Source organism: Orussus abietinus, unplaced genomic scaffold (assembly GCF_000612105.2).
Source record: "Orussus abietinus isolate OABI.00-Male unplaced genomic scaffold, Oabi_2.0 scaffold143, whole genome shotgun sequence".
Classification (NCBI taxonomy): Eukaryota; Metazoa; Arthropoda; class Insecta; order Hymenoptera; family Orussidae; genus Orussus; species Orussus abietinus.
This window is the reverse complement of record NW_019394298.1, coordinates 92713-112062: the sequence shown is the minus strand read 5'-3', so window position 1 is coordinate 112062 and position 19350 is coordinate 92713. Positions and strand designations below refer to the sequence as shown.

Below are 19350 nucleotides of genomic sequence, written 5' to 3'. Positions count from 1 at the left end.
GCGGGCGTGCCGACAGGACACATTAACTTTGTTACATCTTTAATAAATATTTAAGCCATCCTCACATTACACAACCATAATCAATGATTAAACTAACAAAATTTGCGCCTATCCACCCCAACATCTTTCTGCGCGTGGTAAGTTAATTTTTGAAAACTTCCGAAAAGTTTTACAAAACAAAGTCAAAACTAGAGAACCATATTAATAAATAGTCTATAATGGGGAAAGTTAGATTTAAGACCGTTTACCTCTACGGTAGGTAACATATATGCGTAATGAGCTGTATTGCATGCAATGTGCACAAACGAAGTACTTATCGGTGAAATCACTTTAAGTCGTATTAATTCAAACACGCCGAATTAAGGGGCCCCTAAAATCACATGACTATCTTAATTCGCGAGCCGAACGAATCGCTTTGCGTGGGACACGCGTTCGACCCCGTCCTACGAGCGATGCAACGCGTGCGGTGCGTGCAACGTACACGGCTCGAATGCACGCGACTCGAGGCGAGGTGCGGTGACGCAAGACATATAGAGTCGCACCCGACAATGCGCAACAATGACACCCTAATTATGTCAGAGTCGACGACGGCCGACAATGAGCCTCTGCGTAAACACGCCCGCGCACAGCGCGTGTCTTAACAATGCATTGTCTATGTGCAAAGGCGGCGGAGGGAGGAGAGAAGGAGGGAGACAGAAAGTGAGAACGAGAGAGAGAGATAGGGAGAACTCGTAAGAGCGTAATCAGCGGTCGGTTCGGAATGATTTAAAGCCGCCGAGCCCACTGGGTCACCCTCGTGAGAAATCGACCACGAGGAGTCCGTAAGCCAACCTTAATCCTTTCGCAATTTTATATTATGTGTCGCTCTCCTTCCTTCCTCCACTAGTCGGCGTCTCTTCCGAGGAAATCCTTTCCGCCAATCCCTTCCACGAAGGCGAACACGATATCCTGGACCGAAAAGGTCCGATAACGCCACCCTGGTGTTCCCGGACTCACGTGGACGATTAGTTGGGGAGCGATAGAAACGCCTCCGCTTGCAAGCGTAATCGAAACATATAAGGAAGGGCAGATTAGATGTGTGCGCGGGTGAAATTGATTCCTGGTTTATCAGTTCGCGCCTCGTATTCATCGCGCCTTTGTGCGAATTCCGGTTGTATTTATCTTTTGCCGTACTATCGGAATTTATATATAAACTGGGCGAAGTGCCGTACGTCGATATCGTACTTGTCCAGGGAGACGACGTCCGGTGAAGGTATTTTATTGATTCAGAAAACAAGCTAAGGGAATTTGGAACATTTTCTCGAACAAGCTACGTCGATATCCCGGGTATTCATCCTTGATCCACCGATCACTTGATCAACGCATACACGGAAAAGTACATACCCCAGCTTGACAAAAATCAATGTTAAACTTGTTACAAAGTCAGAAATAAACCACTTAGGAGCACACTTTTTCCTGCCTAATTTTTCTCAACGCATCACACAGAATTTCACTAATCCGAGATTAACTATCCATAGTTAAGAACTCCCACAATCCCAATATCCAAACACCCAGTAATCAACTCTTTCCAGCGTCCAGACATCCGAATACTCATTTTTGCCCATTATTCATTGGAGACGATAACAAAAGTGGGAAAAATTTAATAAACAACCACTGCCGTCAAATCAATGTCGTACCTAGAGTAAAGAATATCCGTATTTGCGTAGGGAAACAGTTTATATCCCATTCTTCTACCTTACATCCCCCGACAAACTCCCACAAGGCCATTCCACTTTCTCTGCATTTTGAACTTTCGGGCAACACTTACTTTGATAGAAACCCCCCGCGAGACATACTCCGTCCGGTGAGAGTTGGCATGCACGGGAAATCGTGCACCGAAATCAAAATCAACCGGCAATTTCGAGCTGGATCGATGCCGGCCCCTCGACGGTCCAGCCAGACGTCCCTCGACGTCCCCCGAAATCCTCGGACATCCCTCGATTCGGGATCTCGAGGGTGAGATCGATCGATCAGCCTGACATTGACGGCATTCGACGTCACGCCCACGCTCTCTTCGATTCCCCTCGAAAGGCACGAGGGGGCTCAGAATTTCCGGATTCCATTTACGCCGGGGCAATTCGGGCGACGAGCCGAATGGAAAACCTTTTTCACCGCGAGGGGGAAAGGGGAGAGTGTATCAGCGGGCAATTAAACACAAATATATATATATAAAAGCGCAAGATACACATCCGCCGATGTTCCCATGGTTACAACTCGCCGATATCTCGTCGCGGATAATCATCGACATATTTGCCCCATTGTACACACATTACCGGTTAACAGATCTCGTATACATATGTACGAGACGTGCGTTGTGCAAGTACCCGCGCCGTCGACCCGGTGAATTTATAAAACCTATGTACGCGATTCCGATGTCACCTTAAAAGGTAACGTTAAAAATGTCAATTTCTCTAATTGTGCGAACCCATCAGCCCGGATGCGTCCGCGTCAGAATTTCAATCCATCGCGCGTCGACTACGAGGTGGGGGGTAAAACAAAAGTGGAAATTTAAAACGTCGATAAATCCACGGGACAGAATGTCACCGTCGAGAGAGCTTCGAAACGTCTCGCAGGGATCATCGAGAAGGCAAGAGGCGACCACTTTGGGCCTCCTTCTCTCTCGGATCGGGCCGTCCATTCAGAGCAATTATTTCTCAATGCGGTAGCTAATCGCGCCGGCGTTATTACGAGGACGTGGCCACGCGAGCTGCGAGCCGGCGACGTAAGAGCGGCGATACCGGAGCGGAGCGCCGGGAGAGAAAGTAAAGGAGAGAGAGAGAGAGAGAAAGAGAAAGAGAGAAGGCGATGAAAACGAGTTTCGGATCGCGGAACGCCGGCGGATTATTTTTCAATGCCGCCCGCGCGCCGGTGGACCTTAATGGAGTGCTTTTGCCAGAGTGGGTTACGCGCTCTCATTATACAATGCGCGACACCGTACGCCGCTGCGACAATAAGATTACCTGCGTTATTGCACTTTCTCCCGGACGCCGGCTTTTCTCGCCTCGACCTTCCTCTCCCGTGGCCCCCTTCGTTCCGGCAGATTGGAAAGAGAGAAGATAGGATAGGGAAAAGTAAAAACTGAAATCCCAGGAGGAATTCTAATCGGACCAAGGGAGAAAAGTGATAATCCCAGGAGATCCCATGAATCGGTAACTCGCAAGACGACGCGATTAATCGCGCGAATAAGGGTCGCGGGCACGGAGCAACACCGGAAGGGAAGGTGAGGGTTAGTCTTAACCCTTTCAGAACGCTATAAACTCATACATGTGTTCGGCAAAATTGTTCACCATGGGCTATGAACACATATATGGGTTCTCACCCAACCATTCAAAATGTGGAGAGCCCATAGCACGTGCTTAACGTCGCACAACTCAGCGCTAAAAGGGTTAAGGCGATATGAGAGCGGTCCAATCGTTCATGAAAGTTTTCCCCGAACTGGGTGTACCGAATCGTTTGAAACTTTACCATATGAAGGTGGAGGCCGCGAGGAAGGTTCCGACACGCTTAAAATTTAATTTTTTCTTTTAGTTTGTTCGTAAACATTTTCTAATGTGTTATGAAACATGAAACTTCACAGGTGTCGGGACTTAGGGCCTCCGTATTCACCTGGTCAAATTTCGAACGACTTGGTACCCCCAATTTCGAAAAAAAAAAAAAAAAAGGCTTTATAAACGAGACCCCTCGGATGCCACTTTCATATCACCTTAAGGAAAGTGGAAAGCCGTCGCGATAACAAGCCGGGGAAGTTGAAAAAGCTCCCCGGCTTTGGGGCAACTTGGCCCGTTAAAGGATCGATCCGGCGTTACTCGAAAAGCTCGTAAATCAGGGCTCGCCTTGGTGCACCGCGAGAATGCAACGTTGCCGCTCGGCCCGCGCGGATTTCAAGGGCAGATCTCTCTTTCTCGTTCTCTCCTTCTCTCCTCTGTCCCTCCCTCTCTCTCGCTCTCTCGCGCAACGTGCGCAACACGCGCAACGCAAGCCCCGCTGCGCATGCACTTTGCAGCATCTCTATCTCTTTCTCCCGACTCTCTCTTTTTCTCTTACTCCGCGCGCGCTCGCATAGCTCCGTCTCTCTCGCTCGCCGGCGTCATCTCTCTCGTTCGCTGCTCTTTGCATGCTTCCGACGTTCACGGTCACAGGAAGACGCGGAGAAGTCGAATTCCGCCGGCCCGGCGAAACCGCGAGGTGTTTTCGCCTCTCGATATTTAACGAATGGAACTTGACCGAGGACTTCGGAATTTGGGAGGGAGTAGGACCCGGAGGATCAAGAAAATTCCCGCGAATTAAATTCAACCCTGATCAGACCAAACACTAATGAAATGATAAATTTGACGTCTTAAAGACGAGTACATTCATTGTACATTTCTAATTAAATGTATAACGCTATGGCGTCGTATCTATAATCTTACGAAATTAAGAAGGAAAATCAATGCATTTCTACCCTGAATTTATAAAACATAAGTATATAAGACATATGAATAAAATGTTAGAAAATGACAGTACTTTTTCACGGGTGTAGAAAAAAAGGAAAAAAAAAAGACGAGAGTGAGTAGAGGGAGATGAAACCTGTACGTAGCTTTACTATACGTCCTCGTCATGTATTTCTCTTTTTCTCTTCGCGCGACTTCTGCATACACATATCTGCGCCTCTTTTGCTAGGACACGCCGAGAACTCGTTCTTTCTTTCTGGTTCCCATTGCGTGCACCCAAGAGGCCGACCGGGAGCAAGAGGGGAAGAAAAGTCGACGCGAGGTCGCGAAAGATATTGAACGGTCGAGAATTAGAGAAAGAAAGAAAAAAAAAGTATTTCCCCGCTCAACAAAGTCGCAACGATGACTGCGAGAATTCTTCCCGACGCGACCGTGGACGACAAGAGGCACTGTATTCGTTATGGAAAAAAGGAAATTCAACCCAACGTCTCGGCCCGGCATATGGTTGCACTTCGAGGCGTTCCGAGAAAGGAACTCGTTCAGTTTTATTTTCGTCAACCTGTAAAATGAGCTCTTTGCCCGCGCGAGGAAGTCTCCGTGTCGAATTCGCGAATTACTCGATTTTACAATAATAAAAGCTATATCGACGATAAGTCACTTTCTCCTCGCAAGTTCGTAGATAAGACAAGGAACCATTCTCACACCTTCCACCGTTATCGGTGCGAGGCGAAGAGAGACGATAGTCCCGAATATAAAAGTCCTAGTTAACAACGACCGTCGCTTTCCTCGCCGTCGAGACCCTACAACGTTACGTCGTTGGTAACCGCAAGTATTCTCTGCGGTACTTTCTACTTTTCATTCGGCCGTACGCGTTTTACGCCTCCGGAAGAGCAACCATAACCTTGCAAAACTGCTGTCCCTACATTTGCGTGAGATTGCTCTTACAGTTAACATTTACAACGGCGATAGCGCGAGCTGGCGCCGAGACGATTTTTACACGCACTTTCGTGCCCGTCATTTTCTCGGCTTTCACCGTAGCATCGAGGATAACGGGGAAAGATCCGGAAATAATTGCAATCTGGCCGTCGCGATAAATGATTGGGACTTTCGTTACATCTTCCGCGGTGGTGTCGAGAGAAACGCGATATCGATTACGTGGCCACGATAATTGTCGAATTCCCAACCGAAGATACGCACTTAAGAGCACGATCGAAATCGAAAGGACCGGAAAAAAAGTCCTTCGATTCTCTCGAGGGAATCCGCGACGTTAAGCACCGCCGCGCGCCAGATAATTCCGGAGTCTCGTTTCAGCGGCGAAAAACGCAGCTGTGACTCCCCGTTCTCGTTAAGCCAACGACAAAAACGCCGAAAAACGTACAAGAGTCTAAGTGCACGGACCATCCCTTCCCTGCGACACGCGAGAAGCGGGGCTCTCGAGGGAATATACATCGCAAGAAAAATTCTGAGCTCCGAAATCACCCTCAAGGGTCACACACCGCACGTACATTCTGTACACTAATTCTCTTTTCTTTTTTATTTCATTTAACCAAATTCAATTTGAATCGACATTTGAGATGAATATTTTCCGTGACATGTATAAAACTAAAAAACGGGGAGAGTAGAACGATCTGCAATATTTACGATTTAAGGCGATATCAGAGTGGCATCTGAGAAGTCAATCGTTTATAAATTTACCACGAGAGTATGGAGTCCTAAAGTCCCGACACTTGAAATTTCATTTTTATAAACAATTTAAAAATTAGATTTCATGGGTGCAAGGAGTTCAAGCGGTAAAATTTCAAACGATTCGGTACACTTAAGGGGAGCAAACCCTTTAGACGCTCGAAAATGAGTCATTACGTTTTTTTTTTTTTTTTTTTTTTTCTTAGGGTAATAATGTCAATAATTATGTATACTGGATTCCAAATGGACCGAACCGCTTCATGAGATTTGCTGTTCTCTATTTTCATGGTTTCCATCAAAGGCGTGTCTGACGTGAATACATCCTAACTAAAAAATCCAGCCATTACGTCGCCGTCATTGCTCTCCACCATTAATCCCTCGCGCGTCATTGTAACCGTCCCTTTAATTATACCCCCTTACTCCAATAATAATGCGCGATCTCTGTGCGACTTGGCACTCGACTTTACCGTGGGCAGTAAATCGCGGGATAACGTTTAGTGGACCCACGGGGTGTTTATCGACAAGTCGTTAGAGGCCTCGTGTACCGCAATATCCTGCTCTGGACGCGAACGCTTTCGCCGTTACATCCAAGCCGAGCGTATTCCCTCTTCTTCCTTTTCTCTCGATCTTGACCCTTTAAACGGTAGTCCCGATATCGCGCCGAACGTTACTTGCAGTGTTTCGATTTAACGGCCCGCTTGGACGCCGAGTCGCTTTTGAAGCGCCGTTGGGAACTCAATTTTTCGAGATACTCTCCTCGAGTACCATTTCAGTAACAAGGGTTACACGAAATAAAAGAAACTTGCGATAATCATGTCGGGGGTGTTAGATGTAAATTAAAGAAAGTCGTGATAATTAGCGCTAGAGTACCTACAAACTATCGTAAAAATTAATTCTCTAGATAATTCCTATACCTCGGTGATAGTTTTTTTTTTATCGAATTAAAAGATTGTTTCCATGACTGTCTATCTGAAAATTTGTTAAGGTATTTTTTATATAAGAACGGAAGATCGTTTTTGAGGTTAGGGTTATTAGGTCGGCCACCGGTCGATCCTTTGTCCGATTCTCGTGGACGATATAGGCATTATCCGTGAACCGACATTTTTTCAAACGGCGGATGATTTTTGCACTCGGACAAAAGTCTTAGAGCGGATCGGAGGGAATCCAATGGCCTACGATTAAGTAACTCCTCGATGAACCGTCGGCGAGATATCGCGGCTCAAAGTACAAGAGTAACGTTACTCTAGCCCTGGTATGGAATTGGATCCCGAAGTCGCCCAGTGCGTGTCACTCCACTTCATCGAGTCGCCTTATCTCGGCAACGATTCATAGAAAAGTCACTTAATTGCACCTCATTGAATCAGTCCCGAGTCGCCTTTCAATTTTCATGAGCGAACCTACCGAATGCCATTAAAAAGAATTACAGCATTCCAACATCACCGTCAGAAATCAACCTTACAAACGATACGACTCTTCCATCGCATGTCACCCAGAAAATCCACAAACATTTACCTAAAACAGCTTATCATAATTCTCATACTCCTCCAGAAATGTATCTAGGCCGTTTAAAACGAGACCTCTCTGCAAGATCGAGTGAACCGTGACCCCTGACCTCGGACCCCGCAATTTCTCCCATTACTCACAATTCAACCCAATCATCCACCCAGGAACTGTCTCGTATCGGTCGGATCTTCGGCAGGATTTTTTCCGCCTCGTTTTCCGGAAAACTCTAGGCTAGCCATTCTGGTGCACCGGTACCTCCACGGTCACCCAACGGTACCGCTAAACGGTCAATTATCTCATTCTAAACCAGAACTCTGAAATATCGACTAGCGAATACTCAAATCAACTGCACTCTTCGACGCGATACCGATCAGCGATAACAACGTTCGATCCACAGAGACCTCTCGATATCTCGTTCTGGCGATAAGCCCGCCAATTAATTGGCCGATCTTTTATCGCGTCGGATGTCCAGGAAAAGGGGCGCACGTATTTTCTCACTGAAGACGTTTAACGCCACGGCATTAATTCTGATCGCGACGCTCGTTCGGGTCGCCATAAGCTGGCGAAGAGGAAGCGGTAAGAGGGTTCAACACGCTGCGCGACGAACGCGATGAACGCGACGAACGCGACAAACGCGACAACCACCTCCCACGTACACTGGACGACAATAGTATGCCACGGTAATTGATTGGTCCACCTCCACCGCTTCTTACTACATCGCTTTTCATTCAAGCCTACCGAGTCCTCCCACACGGCCGACACTTTTAACGCTTTGCCGCCCGCTCCTTTAGGTCGACGTTCACTCGCCCTAACAATCATTTTTCATACAAGAAGGATACGCGCGGCAAAGTGTTTCGATGAATCCATGAAATTGTTGTTAGCTCAACCACGGAATATACAAGTACAACCGGATACTAGGTTGATGCTACAAAATTCTATAACGGACTACTTTCAGTTGATTACATCAAACATTGCGGTGGATCCCGTGAAACAGGTTAAAGTAATTTGGCACGTTTAACCAACACGGTTGGTCCATCGGGCTAGAGTGTACTCTAAAATCAACAAAATGATTTAAGCAAAACACTGCAGTTGTTCGACGTAGACGGGTTTGGTCAAATTAACTGAAAATTCGGTTGACTCAGCCGAGACGTTAGTCCGAATTTAACCGAATGCGGTCTACCGGATGATTTTGTGAAACGGACCAAATTTCTTTTCTGCTTGTTTGCCATTAGCCCTCAAAGAATGCGCACAAGTTAAGGTGAAGTGAAACACGTCGAAGAACTTGATCGACGTCGATAAAGAAGATTTTTTTAAATGTCTACGTTGCCGTGGTTCGTTTTTATATTGACAGCTGTGTCGAATTATATTGGGTATTGTACCAAATGGCATACTCCACCTGTCGTTTTCGTACAATAATTATAAAGAAATCGAAGTAAAACTCCAGAAATCCTCTGGATTCATTCTGGGGCCCTAATTGACTGCAGAGGGACCCCCTGCGCCATTTGTGATTTCCAGATCAATAAAATTTTCACTCCGAGACCTCGTATTACCATCAATTTATTATATTGATCGAAATATGAGAGCTCGACGCCATTTTGGTTCTGGTTTGGGCTAAATTAAAAAATTTTGTAAAAAAATCCAAATTTTGAATGTGTCAGGACAATTCTTAGATGATCAGGAGTTATGTGTCAAAGTTTCGGACAGTTTAGTCTAATACCCTTAAAAAAAAAAGTGTTGTACTCGAATCGACTGATTTGAAGGGGGTTTCACTTCACCTTAACGGGACGAATACATGAATAACACCTAAGGATACATTATTTGTCCTCAAGACACGACAAGTTGTCAACGAGGAACTAGGAGATTAAGATATTCATTGCCCGAGCGAGGGGTATAACGCAACGCTGGATAAAAGGGAAAATAAAACGATGCGAAGTGGTGGGTGTAACATAAAAGCGAAAAGGGGAAATAATGGAGAAGCGTGGAGGTGTACTAACTCGGAGCTTTGTAGGTCAAGCTCGTTGCCGCTTTCCGTGGCTCTTTCGAAATCTAAGAACACGTGGAAAATTGACTCCGCTGTCAGGCGTCGCAAGCGTCATCTGTCCTCGGTTTCCTCAACGTCAACCTTGACGTTGACGTCGACGTATCACCGCGTCACCGTCCACGTTAACACCGGGCTTGCTAAACACCCGCGAGGTATTTCGAGTCTGGTGGGTGACATTGGTTATTTCGGGGTTTCCAACTTCTTTTTCATCCATTTCCCATTTAAGAGCTCGTTTCGTTAAGTCTTAACACCTTTTTTCTTTCTTTCTCCGGCCGATCCGACGTTCCCCTCGTCTTTCTCAAACTTTCGAAATCCATTCCGATTTCCATTCCATAGATACGGCACGCAACCGCGGTGTATGTATTTTCAAAGGAATTCGATCGATGTAATCGTTATCTCCGCGGAACTCTAATACGATAAGAACCGTGCACAAGAGCCATGATCAATATTTTCGCCCGAGGGAAATTCTTTCGCGGCTCGTGTCGATCAACGATCTTCGAAGGACCTCGTGAAACCGTAACCAGCTCGCGATCGATCACGAATCCGTATTAAGAGGTGAATGCCGAAGCCGAATGCATATATCTCTTGTTGCCGCTCGCCATCCGAGGCCGGGAACTAGCCAGACATTTCTCGGCAAAATCGGAACGCTCTCCAAGCTTCTCCAAACGTTTATCAGCGTCCCACCCAATCTCGGGGGAAAAAAAAAAACTACTTAAAGCCCCCGTGACTTCAATATTAATTTATGCATTTTCTTTAATAAAGCGTGACAAAGCGTTTCCGCGTGTACGGATGATATTAATCTCTTCGTAGATAAAGAATTACGGTTGATTTTCAGTTTCGATTTAACGATGTCTAATAACAAAATTGCATGAAAAAAAAAAAAAAAACATCCACATCCAAAGCTGGTCAAACATACCTCGCGTTACCGGTAACGATGAACAGCATCCGTGCAGAGGGACCGTTTCATAGCAAGGATCTTAATTTCCACGAGCCGGGTAATTTATTGCAACCTGTTGCCACCGGGAGTGCTATCTACCGATAATTCTGTATTAATGGAATAAAAAGCGGCGATAATTGGTTCGATTAATAAGTAAGCCAGGAGGCATAATTCCAACGTTAAGAGAATCTCGGCTCTTTTTTCCAACCGGTCCAGAGCCTCGATCCGCAATTTTCACCACGAGTCCCTTTCGCGAAACCGACCGGAAGCGGTTTTGTCTTCGCGGTAAACGTCCGCAAGGCCCTCGAGCAACTAATGAGGACCAATTAAGCGTCGAGGAGAGCACCGAGAGGCCGGGCACGTCCCGGGGAGAGAGAAATTAGCCGATCATTGCGGAACGCGCGGGTGCAAATAAGGAAACTCGTAGAGCCACGCGGCACTTCGATGCGATATAACGCGCGATAATAATGCGATCGCGTAGTTATCGCGGCGGAAACGCCAGGGTGTTAACCAGGGACACGAGACACTTCCCGGGAATCTCGGAAGTCGCCGCATCCGAGCGACGAACCCATCAAACGAAACAATTAGCAATATTTTAAATCAACGTACAATTTCATGCTTCCAAACGTTCGTTATTAACCCAAGTAACCGAAGGTATCGGTTAGTCATCCCCATTGATAAGAATTTAAGTACCAACGTCTAGGACTAAAAGTAAGTCCCAATCGTCGTCACTCGTAACGAACGACCCTATTTACGACTTAGTCTTGACTCATCCATGGATAAAGTCGTTAAGGACAAGGCAGAAAGGTTTCGCGATTAAACCACCGAAACCAAACAACGGGTCATCCGCAGATAAGGCGATAAGGTGACACGAAAGGGTGTATATATAAAAAGTAAAAATATTACTAAAACTTTTCTTCAAACCGGGTGCACCGAATCATTTCAAACATCAGTACATGATTATGGAGGCCCTAAGGAATAACGCGATGCTCATGAAATTTCACATTTTTCAACAGAAAAAAAAAATGTACCTTTGGTTTTAATCTGGGATGAATAAAAAAAAGAAATTTTTTTATTAAAAATGAAATTTCATGAGCACCACTTTCTTCCTTGGGGCCTCCGTAATCACGTGCTAAAGTTGCCAACGATTCGGTGCATCCAGTTTGGAGAAAAATTTTATAAATATTTCGACATTTCATAAGTACAGAATGACCCTTTCGTATCACCTTAAGGACACGTCAGGACGAAAGCTTTTATCGGTCTCACCATCCCCCTCGTGGTACGAAATACATCTGGGAAGAAGGGTGTATATATATACTTTGGCTCGAAAAGAGGCAATCCATATTCTTATCGAGAAAAAGAAATCCTTCATCGCGAGAGTACTGGATCGCGCGAGCACGCGTTCCCGCGCCTCAAGCCCCCCGTTCGCACGTGGCGGTCAGGAGAACGTATCTTTACGAGCGATCAAAACTGTCCCGGTAACTCGAGTTACAGGCGGTGGGTAAAGAAGGGCGCCACAGCGAGGTACGCGCGTGTGTACACGAGAAGCCGGGGTACTTCGTATTCCTTACGGCCGTACACGTGACTCCAAACGGTCGAAACTCTCCCTCGACGATTCGCCGCGCGGCTCCCGGCGAGAGTCGCGGCCGGCTGCGTCTCGCGCCAAGTACGCGAGTTATATACGAGTCGCTTCCCACTTTTACCTCCGGCGCCTTCGTCTAGCCATTAGAGTCCCTGCTTCGAGTCCCCAGTCGAGCACGCGAATGCGAATTGGCGCGAGAATGAACGAAGCTTGGTTTGTTTATCTAAGCAGTTTCCCTCCTATTAAAGCGGACCCCAATGCCCACGGCAAAGGCGTTTTTGATTACGATATGCAAATGGCAAGATTAGAGACTAGCGCTAGACCTCGCGCTTTCGTGCCTTTCCCACCTCGTCCTGACCCTTTCGATTCTCATATCAATCTTCGATAATTGTATATTGATCGAAATATGAGAGCTCGTCGCCATTTTGATTCTCATTTGGGTTGAGTTAAAAAATTTTGTTTAAAAAATCCAAATTTGGAGAGTGTCAGGACAATTCTTAGATGATCAGGAGTGACGTGTCAAAGTTTCGGACAGTTTGGTCTAATACCCTTTAAAAAAAAGTGTTGTATTCGAATCGACTGATTTGAAGGGGGTTTCACTTCACCTTAAACATCCCGCGTACCCATCTAACAGTTTCTAAAACAGTAGTTAATACAGTTACGGGATAACTTCGTCGTCGGCGGAATTGATTGCCCGAACGATCGGATACTCGTAGGTGCCGCGGCTAAGAAACTTCCGAACGTTCGGGCGGGCGTTTTACACCGTCGTCGTAATAAAATTCCATCCGAGTCACTTGCCGACCCAGTTTCGATTACGCCGGAATAAAGAGGCCGATCGTATCGGCGATGAAATTCAGAGTCGCGAAAACAATGGCTCGTATTCGCGGCTCGCTTTAGGGCCCCGTTTTATATCCCCGTTTATACGGCGCTTGCCATTGAGGCAGTCTAGCCGGTCGCAACCGTGGGGCAAATAACGCGCCGGAATTGAGCGTTTAGATTTTTCCTTTCCTCCGGACGAAAGGAAACGTCGCCGCCTTGCCCTCGAAATCACGCATCGGCCCGATACACGCTGCAGCGCGCGGGGGCCGCGCGGCCTCTCCGCGGGTTTCTTCGGGCGCGTTTTCTCCCGCACAATGCCAAAACCTTTAGTCATTTGACGCCTAGGCAAAATAAATAAGAAATTCTGCCCTGTCGCCAGTAAAGGCCGTCCCTTCGCACACATACATACGCGCGCGGGCGCGGGAAAAGCATACGCGGAAAAAGCTCGATGGAAAATTATCCCCGAGTAAATGTACGAAACGTGGTCGTGTACATTTATCGCTTTGAAAGCATTCTCCTGCTTATTCGCGATTCTATCTAAAAATAATTCTAAGTACGGTTACGTCACTCCTATTGACACCCCATGACTGGAATGTCTGTATGGTTCAAGTATTTACATTAATATTCCTGGCTGCGAGAGGAACCACTGCAGTGGCTTCTCTAAACATTTTTTTTTTTTAAACGAAACACCATTATGGTGGCTTCCCTCCGAGTGACTTTTTTTTTATATTTAAGGAAACGCCACTATAGAAGTCCTCTTCTTTGTGACGCACTCGAGAAGACAGATGAATATCGTCAATTCGCCCTCCGCGGCAGAGCTGCTCGTGCAGCCACANAGATACATTTCTTTGAATAGTAGCAAAGAAATCTTTCACTAAACGGTAGCAATGAAATATCTTGTTAATTCAATGAATAACTATCTGACTGAAATAAACTCGAATAAATTGGACGCAACATCTATTCGGAACGTTGACAATACATTTGAGTCAAATAATTATTCTGGGAATCAACGAAATATATCTCTGGTACTATTCTAATTCACGCATTGGGTCGTCAAAACACCCCACGATACCAGTTAACGATTAACCCAATTACGCGTATATTATTCTTTAATTGAACCCAGTTATTACTCTTCAATTGAAAACAATTCCAAAGGAATGAAATACCTGGTCTCGTTCGAGCATCCGCCGTCATGAGGTGGGGTTATCGTACGTTAGTATTTGCCCGAGAAATCGGCAAGCCACGTGCGCGGCCACGTGTCGACAATTTCGGCGAGTTTCCGGGGGCGGAAAACATCCGCTCCCGCACGAGGGCGGCCAAAGGAAAAACCGACTGAACGAAGCTCCTTTCCCTCGCTTCCTTTCCGCGGTAGCGTCGTCTCCAGGCGCGCGCGCGCTGCGCAGCCGAGAGAGAGGAGGCGGCAACGCCGCGCTCGCGGGACCTATCCCTCTCGGTCGGCCGCGGTGCTGCGCGGCACCACGCGGCGGAGCACCGACCACGTGACTCACCCGCCGAGCGCCGCAGCTCGCCGACATCGGCGTTCGCCCACTTCGGGAAAAATCGCTGTCGCTTTCCTCTCCTTCCTTTTCTGACTTTCGTCTTTAATCGCTCTATTACCTAGGCGTAATGCGTCATCGCTTAACAACGTGTACCCCTCTGCACGGCAACGCGCGCACCTTTAGACCCATAGTGCGCACGTTTCCATGTAGGCGTTGATCGAGGAGAGGAGAGGAGAAGAGAGAGAGAGAGAGAGACGTAGAGGGAAGGAGGGAGAAGAGCGTACCGTTAAGGAATCCACGAGTGGGGGGGGGGATCGTCCGTCAACGCTTTTGGAGGGGACGGCCACTCGATGTGATGTACCCAGATATGGTAATCCCTCGAATTCGATGCATTCGACGTGGTTTCTCGAGAATTAAATAGGAAACGACAAGTAACCACCTAACATCGAAATTCGACGGAACGAGACTTTTCGCTCAAACGAATGCTTCGATCCGCCACCTTGAAATTGCCCGTAACTTCGCCCGTTTTCCCCGTCCCGACGGATTCTGGGTTTTTACCTCGAATCAGCCATCGTCCCTCCCTCTCCTTTCCAGTTCATTTGATTAATTCTAAAGACGTCCTCGCCCTAAGGAGAGATACTTCAAGAAATCAAAAAAAAAGAGAGAGAGAGAAGGAAAACCGTAATTTATCAAATATCGAAGTTATGTCCCCGACACGGAAGTCCTGACTTTTCGACTCGACGCCCCGCCTGGAGCCTAGAGCGAGCCGGCCACTCGAGCTCGGCTAAAAGAAGAAAAAAGATTCGAGAAAAAAAAAAGAACTAACGGTATATCCCGTACGATTTCACAATCGAGCGAAGAACTTCTCGGGCGTTCTTACGAAATGCGATGCGTGCGCGCGCGAGCTCGAGCATCGACTCTCGAGTTCCACGTTCGGGTAGAGTTCCACTCACGGTTCCACGTATAGTTCCACCGACGAGCTCGAAAGCGAGTATTCGGGGCACGGCTCCGAGAGCGCGGAGCCACCGACATTAGAGGCGGTTCGATTTGTATAGCTGCTGGCGTTAGAAGCCGAATGCGGGCGGCCCGATAGGGAAGTGCTTTTGAAACGAGCTATCGTATCGGCGCCGTTAACACACTACCGATAATGTGCGAACGTCGAGCGATCGCCGCGAGAAAAATACCGACGGGCCGTTGCGCGGCAACAACGAGCTTCGGGATTTGGCCGACAGGTGCGCCACTAGAGGGTCAATAGCGTAATTTCGTATGACCCGAAAAATCGGAAAATTAAAGAAAAAAAAAAAATCAGATTCATAGAGCTCACAGAAATGGAGGAGGCGAGGAAGAGTAATTGCCTCAGGGGAAGAGAAGACGGAAACCCAGGTGGACCGATTTGCTTCGTATTGATTTCGTATCTCAATTTTACATGAGTCACAGTGATTCTAATAGTGTTACGCTTCTACGTGCATCTCCATATTGCTCTCATATTTATGTAACTCGTGTTTTCTCGCCTACATCTCATGACGTCCGCGATCTCATGAGATCTTACGAGGTGAGACATTAATGTAACTTAAATTTAAACTATCACGGCGAGAGCACGCATCTTCGTCATACATTATGGATGATACGACGGCAACATGCGTGAATCAATTGCACGCACGACGTAACGATCATGACCGTCCATCCGCGAGAGGTATCTTCTGTCTCTAAACATTTCCAAACATTCTTACCGTGCAAGTGTATTCTACCCTGTAACATCTTGTCATGGAAGGAAGATATCTCAAAATGCATAAATTTCCCGTTGAAAAATAATAATAATAACAATAAATTAATTTCATTTCGTTTCTTCCCATTTGCCCTATCGCATAAATTTAGTGTATTAAAGAAGCCCTTTCACCTCAGCAAATGTCCACCAATGAAAAGACGCTTAACCAGCAATGTACTACCGGAGAAGTTAAAAGACCGAAGATTCCTCTGTACCGCATCCCGTGAACACATTCATCGATGAACATTTACTTAATAATTGTTTTTTATTGTGGCAGTGCTAGCTTTATATAAAGCTACCATCATCGCTACCATTTTTCGGAAAAGTATAAGAGCAAGACATTTTTTTCTTCTGCAATAAAATAGCAATAAATTAGCAATAAATTTTGCAACAAATTTTACTGAATTGTGCTAAAGTGGCAATTCCAGCATTATATACATTCACTCTGTAGTCTCTTCCTCGGAGCCATCGTTAGGGAGTTCTCGGCGTTTGGTCGAAACGTTTCCTCTAGATTCGCTCTATCGGCCGGCCAAGCCGTTACCCGATTAGTCAGTCATTAGTCGGATATCCGGAAACCGTCGCGGTCTCTCGAGACGCCGCCAAAGGACGTTCCGACCTCGACATCCTCTTCGTCGATCACGAGACACGCGCCGCCGTCCTACGTGGAAATTCGTCCCGCGTGCCGTTGCCTCGAATCGCCGGCTCCGGAAAATGGTATTGATCTGACGCGACGATTTTCCAGCTGCACTCGGGAGATTGACGCGAGCCATTACTGACTATAACCGCCCAGCGGAAAACGCCGTCCTGGCCGCGCCGAGAATCTCCCGGAAACAGGTAACCGCGCGTCCGGGAATTTGGAAAAATTGAAAGCACTCGACAGGAAACTCTACAAGCATTGCGAGGCAGAAGGCAAACCCAAATACAGATGTTATCCGGACGTACAATGTTTTTCCTTCCTTTTCACGTGCTACGGTGCTCGACGAAAAATCGCAACACCTAAAAGGATACATCGTGAAAATCAGAGACTAACACGCTGTATCGTATTTTTGATTGGACGGTAATTCAATTTCGGCCTAAGAAATATGTGTAACTACCGAGATACGGTCATCTCCTTTGATTGTGCTAAACAGTACGTCTTATCGGACATGCCCAACTTTGACTTTTAGGTGTTGCAGTTTCTTCGGACGAGCAGTAGATATATTTACGTGAACTGCCCTGTTAAAAAAATAAATAAAAAAAAATATATCGTAATTTTATCAAACTTTCGTTGGAGAGCTCGAAGTCACATCTTAATTTTCACGAAAAAGTGGGACTCTTTTCGTCTCTGTTAAAACGATTCGATCGATCGAACGGGTATGAAAGTACAGGCCATTCCGTGATCTCCGAGCACGGAAACGGGGAAGCCGAGTAAAAGAAATCGCCGCGAGACATCGGCGAGAATTAAAGGACGAGATTCGGTAGAAAAGGAAATAGAGTCTCGGGGTGCAAACGGGAAAGCGTCGGGAATTTAGCGGATTACGGGTGCGCCTCTCCATCCGTCTCCCTCTCTTTCCCCCGGGGCGAGATATGGCGTCGTAAGCGCGTCGTTAAGAGTGCAGAAAGGAATAAATAAACGCGGAATGCCGTCCGGCCGAATCGCGCACCTAATTTCGTACGGAGAGGAGAGCCGGCTAGAGAGACCGCGAAAGCCGGACGGAGACGGAACCCGCGGAGAAAGGAGAGGGAAGAGAGAAGGAGAAGTGCCCGGATACATCGCGATAGGCGAAAACCTCGATAGAACACCCGAGGCCGATAGAGAGGGCGCACTACCGAATTTCTTTTTCTCCCCTTCCCCGCCGTCCTCTCCTCGTCGACTTTATTTATTTCTGTCCCGAGCGTTATTCGAGGTTCCCCGCGATCTAAAACCGGGAGCTGCGGTCATAGTTACGAACTCGCGAGCGCACTTACAGGGATTTTTAGGCCCGCGGGGAATTGGTCACAGATGCGAGAAGGGAGGACAAATCATCGGGGGGTTAATTAATCGCCCGACAGGAATCTCTGAAATCGTCCTTCCAGTCCACTCCTCTCCCGTGATCTAAAACATCAGCGCGTGGGCAACCTCTAAGTTACAGAGAATGATTAAATATCACTCGTTACTTATAATTCCTCTCTTACGACAAAACCCTTACGCGATACTCGCGTACGGTACCGTTTCTCCTAGACATTCTTACACTTTACTTTTTATTCCTATCATTTGTATTTCACTTCAAATGTCGATTATTAACCGAGAGAATAACGCACCAAAGCTAACGAGAAGGATCACGCAAATTGACTTGATATTACGATTACAAAGATGAATGTTAATAGTAATTGTTAACTGTGAAGGATAAAATCGTTTCACTTTCCGGAACGGATCTCTTTCATAACGTGCTAACTTTCCAAGTATTACCGCGTCATGTGAAGTTTCACAAAATTCGACAATGTTCTTCGTTTCGAGGATTATAAAAAAAAAGAAAAAAATGCCCACAATCTAAAGTAGAGGTGTTACGGTTTTCGTTGCAAACCCGCGAAGGGCATTTACGCTATTTTCAGGTTTGTACAAAAAAAATGAGCTACAAGAGAGGAGAAGATAAATCATCAAGGGCAGATAAATCACCACGTCGGGGCAATGCTCTCATCCCTGGGATGTATGCGATCTCAGAATTTCGTTAATCCGAGAGAAAGTTGCGACCCACGTCGATCCGAGGAGAACGATACTCGGATAAAACGAAAATCATCGCAAGAAGGATCGTCTAGAAGGAAAATGCAGGTGACACAGAAACTAAGGAACGACTGAAATATCCATACCGTATAGGTGAACAGTCTTAACCCTAGATAACAAACGGCTCGTAAAAAAAACGAAAGAAACATTTGAGTCATAACGTTTCTTACAGATAGCTCAGTTATCTAGGGTTTAAGTCCAGCCTCTGCCAATACGGAGTTATCGAAGTGAAACTTCTCATGTCACGCCAGTACGTGTAAATCTCATATTAAGGAAAGGAAGCTAGCGTGTCGAAAAGTAAACCACTTGTAT

General features: G+C 46.5%; 1 protein-coding gene across 4 annotated transcripts in view; it reads right to left on the bottom strand.

Moving 5' to 3' along the window:
- LOC105700390 (nuclear receptor coactivator 2) overlaps positions 1–19350 on the bottom strand; it is a 149544-nt gene that overhangs the window by 123573 nt on the left and 6621 nt on the right. For 3 of the 4 annotated variants that reach the window (XM_012426199.1, XM_012426231.1, XM_012426206.1), the window contains exon 1: positions 7796–7826. The exons of the other annotated variant lie outside the window; for it this stretch is intronic. In XM_012426199.1, coding sequence (XP_012281622.1) covers positions 7796–7811 — 16 coding nt within the window. In that variant the 5' untranslated portion in view covers positions 7812–7826. Of the gene's footprint in view, positions 1–7795; positions 7827–19350 lie in introns of those variants that run through there. 4 annotated transcript variants of the gene reach the window in all.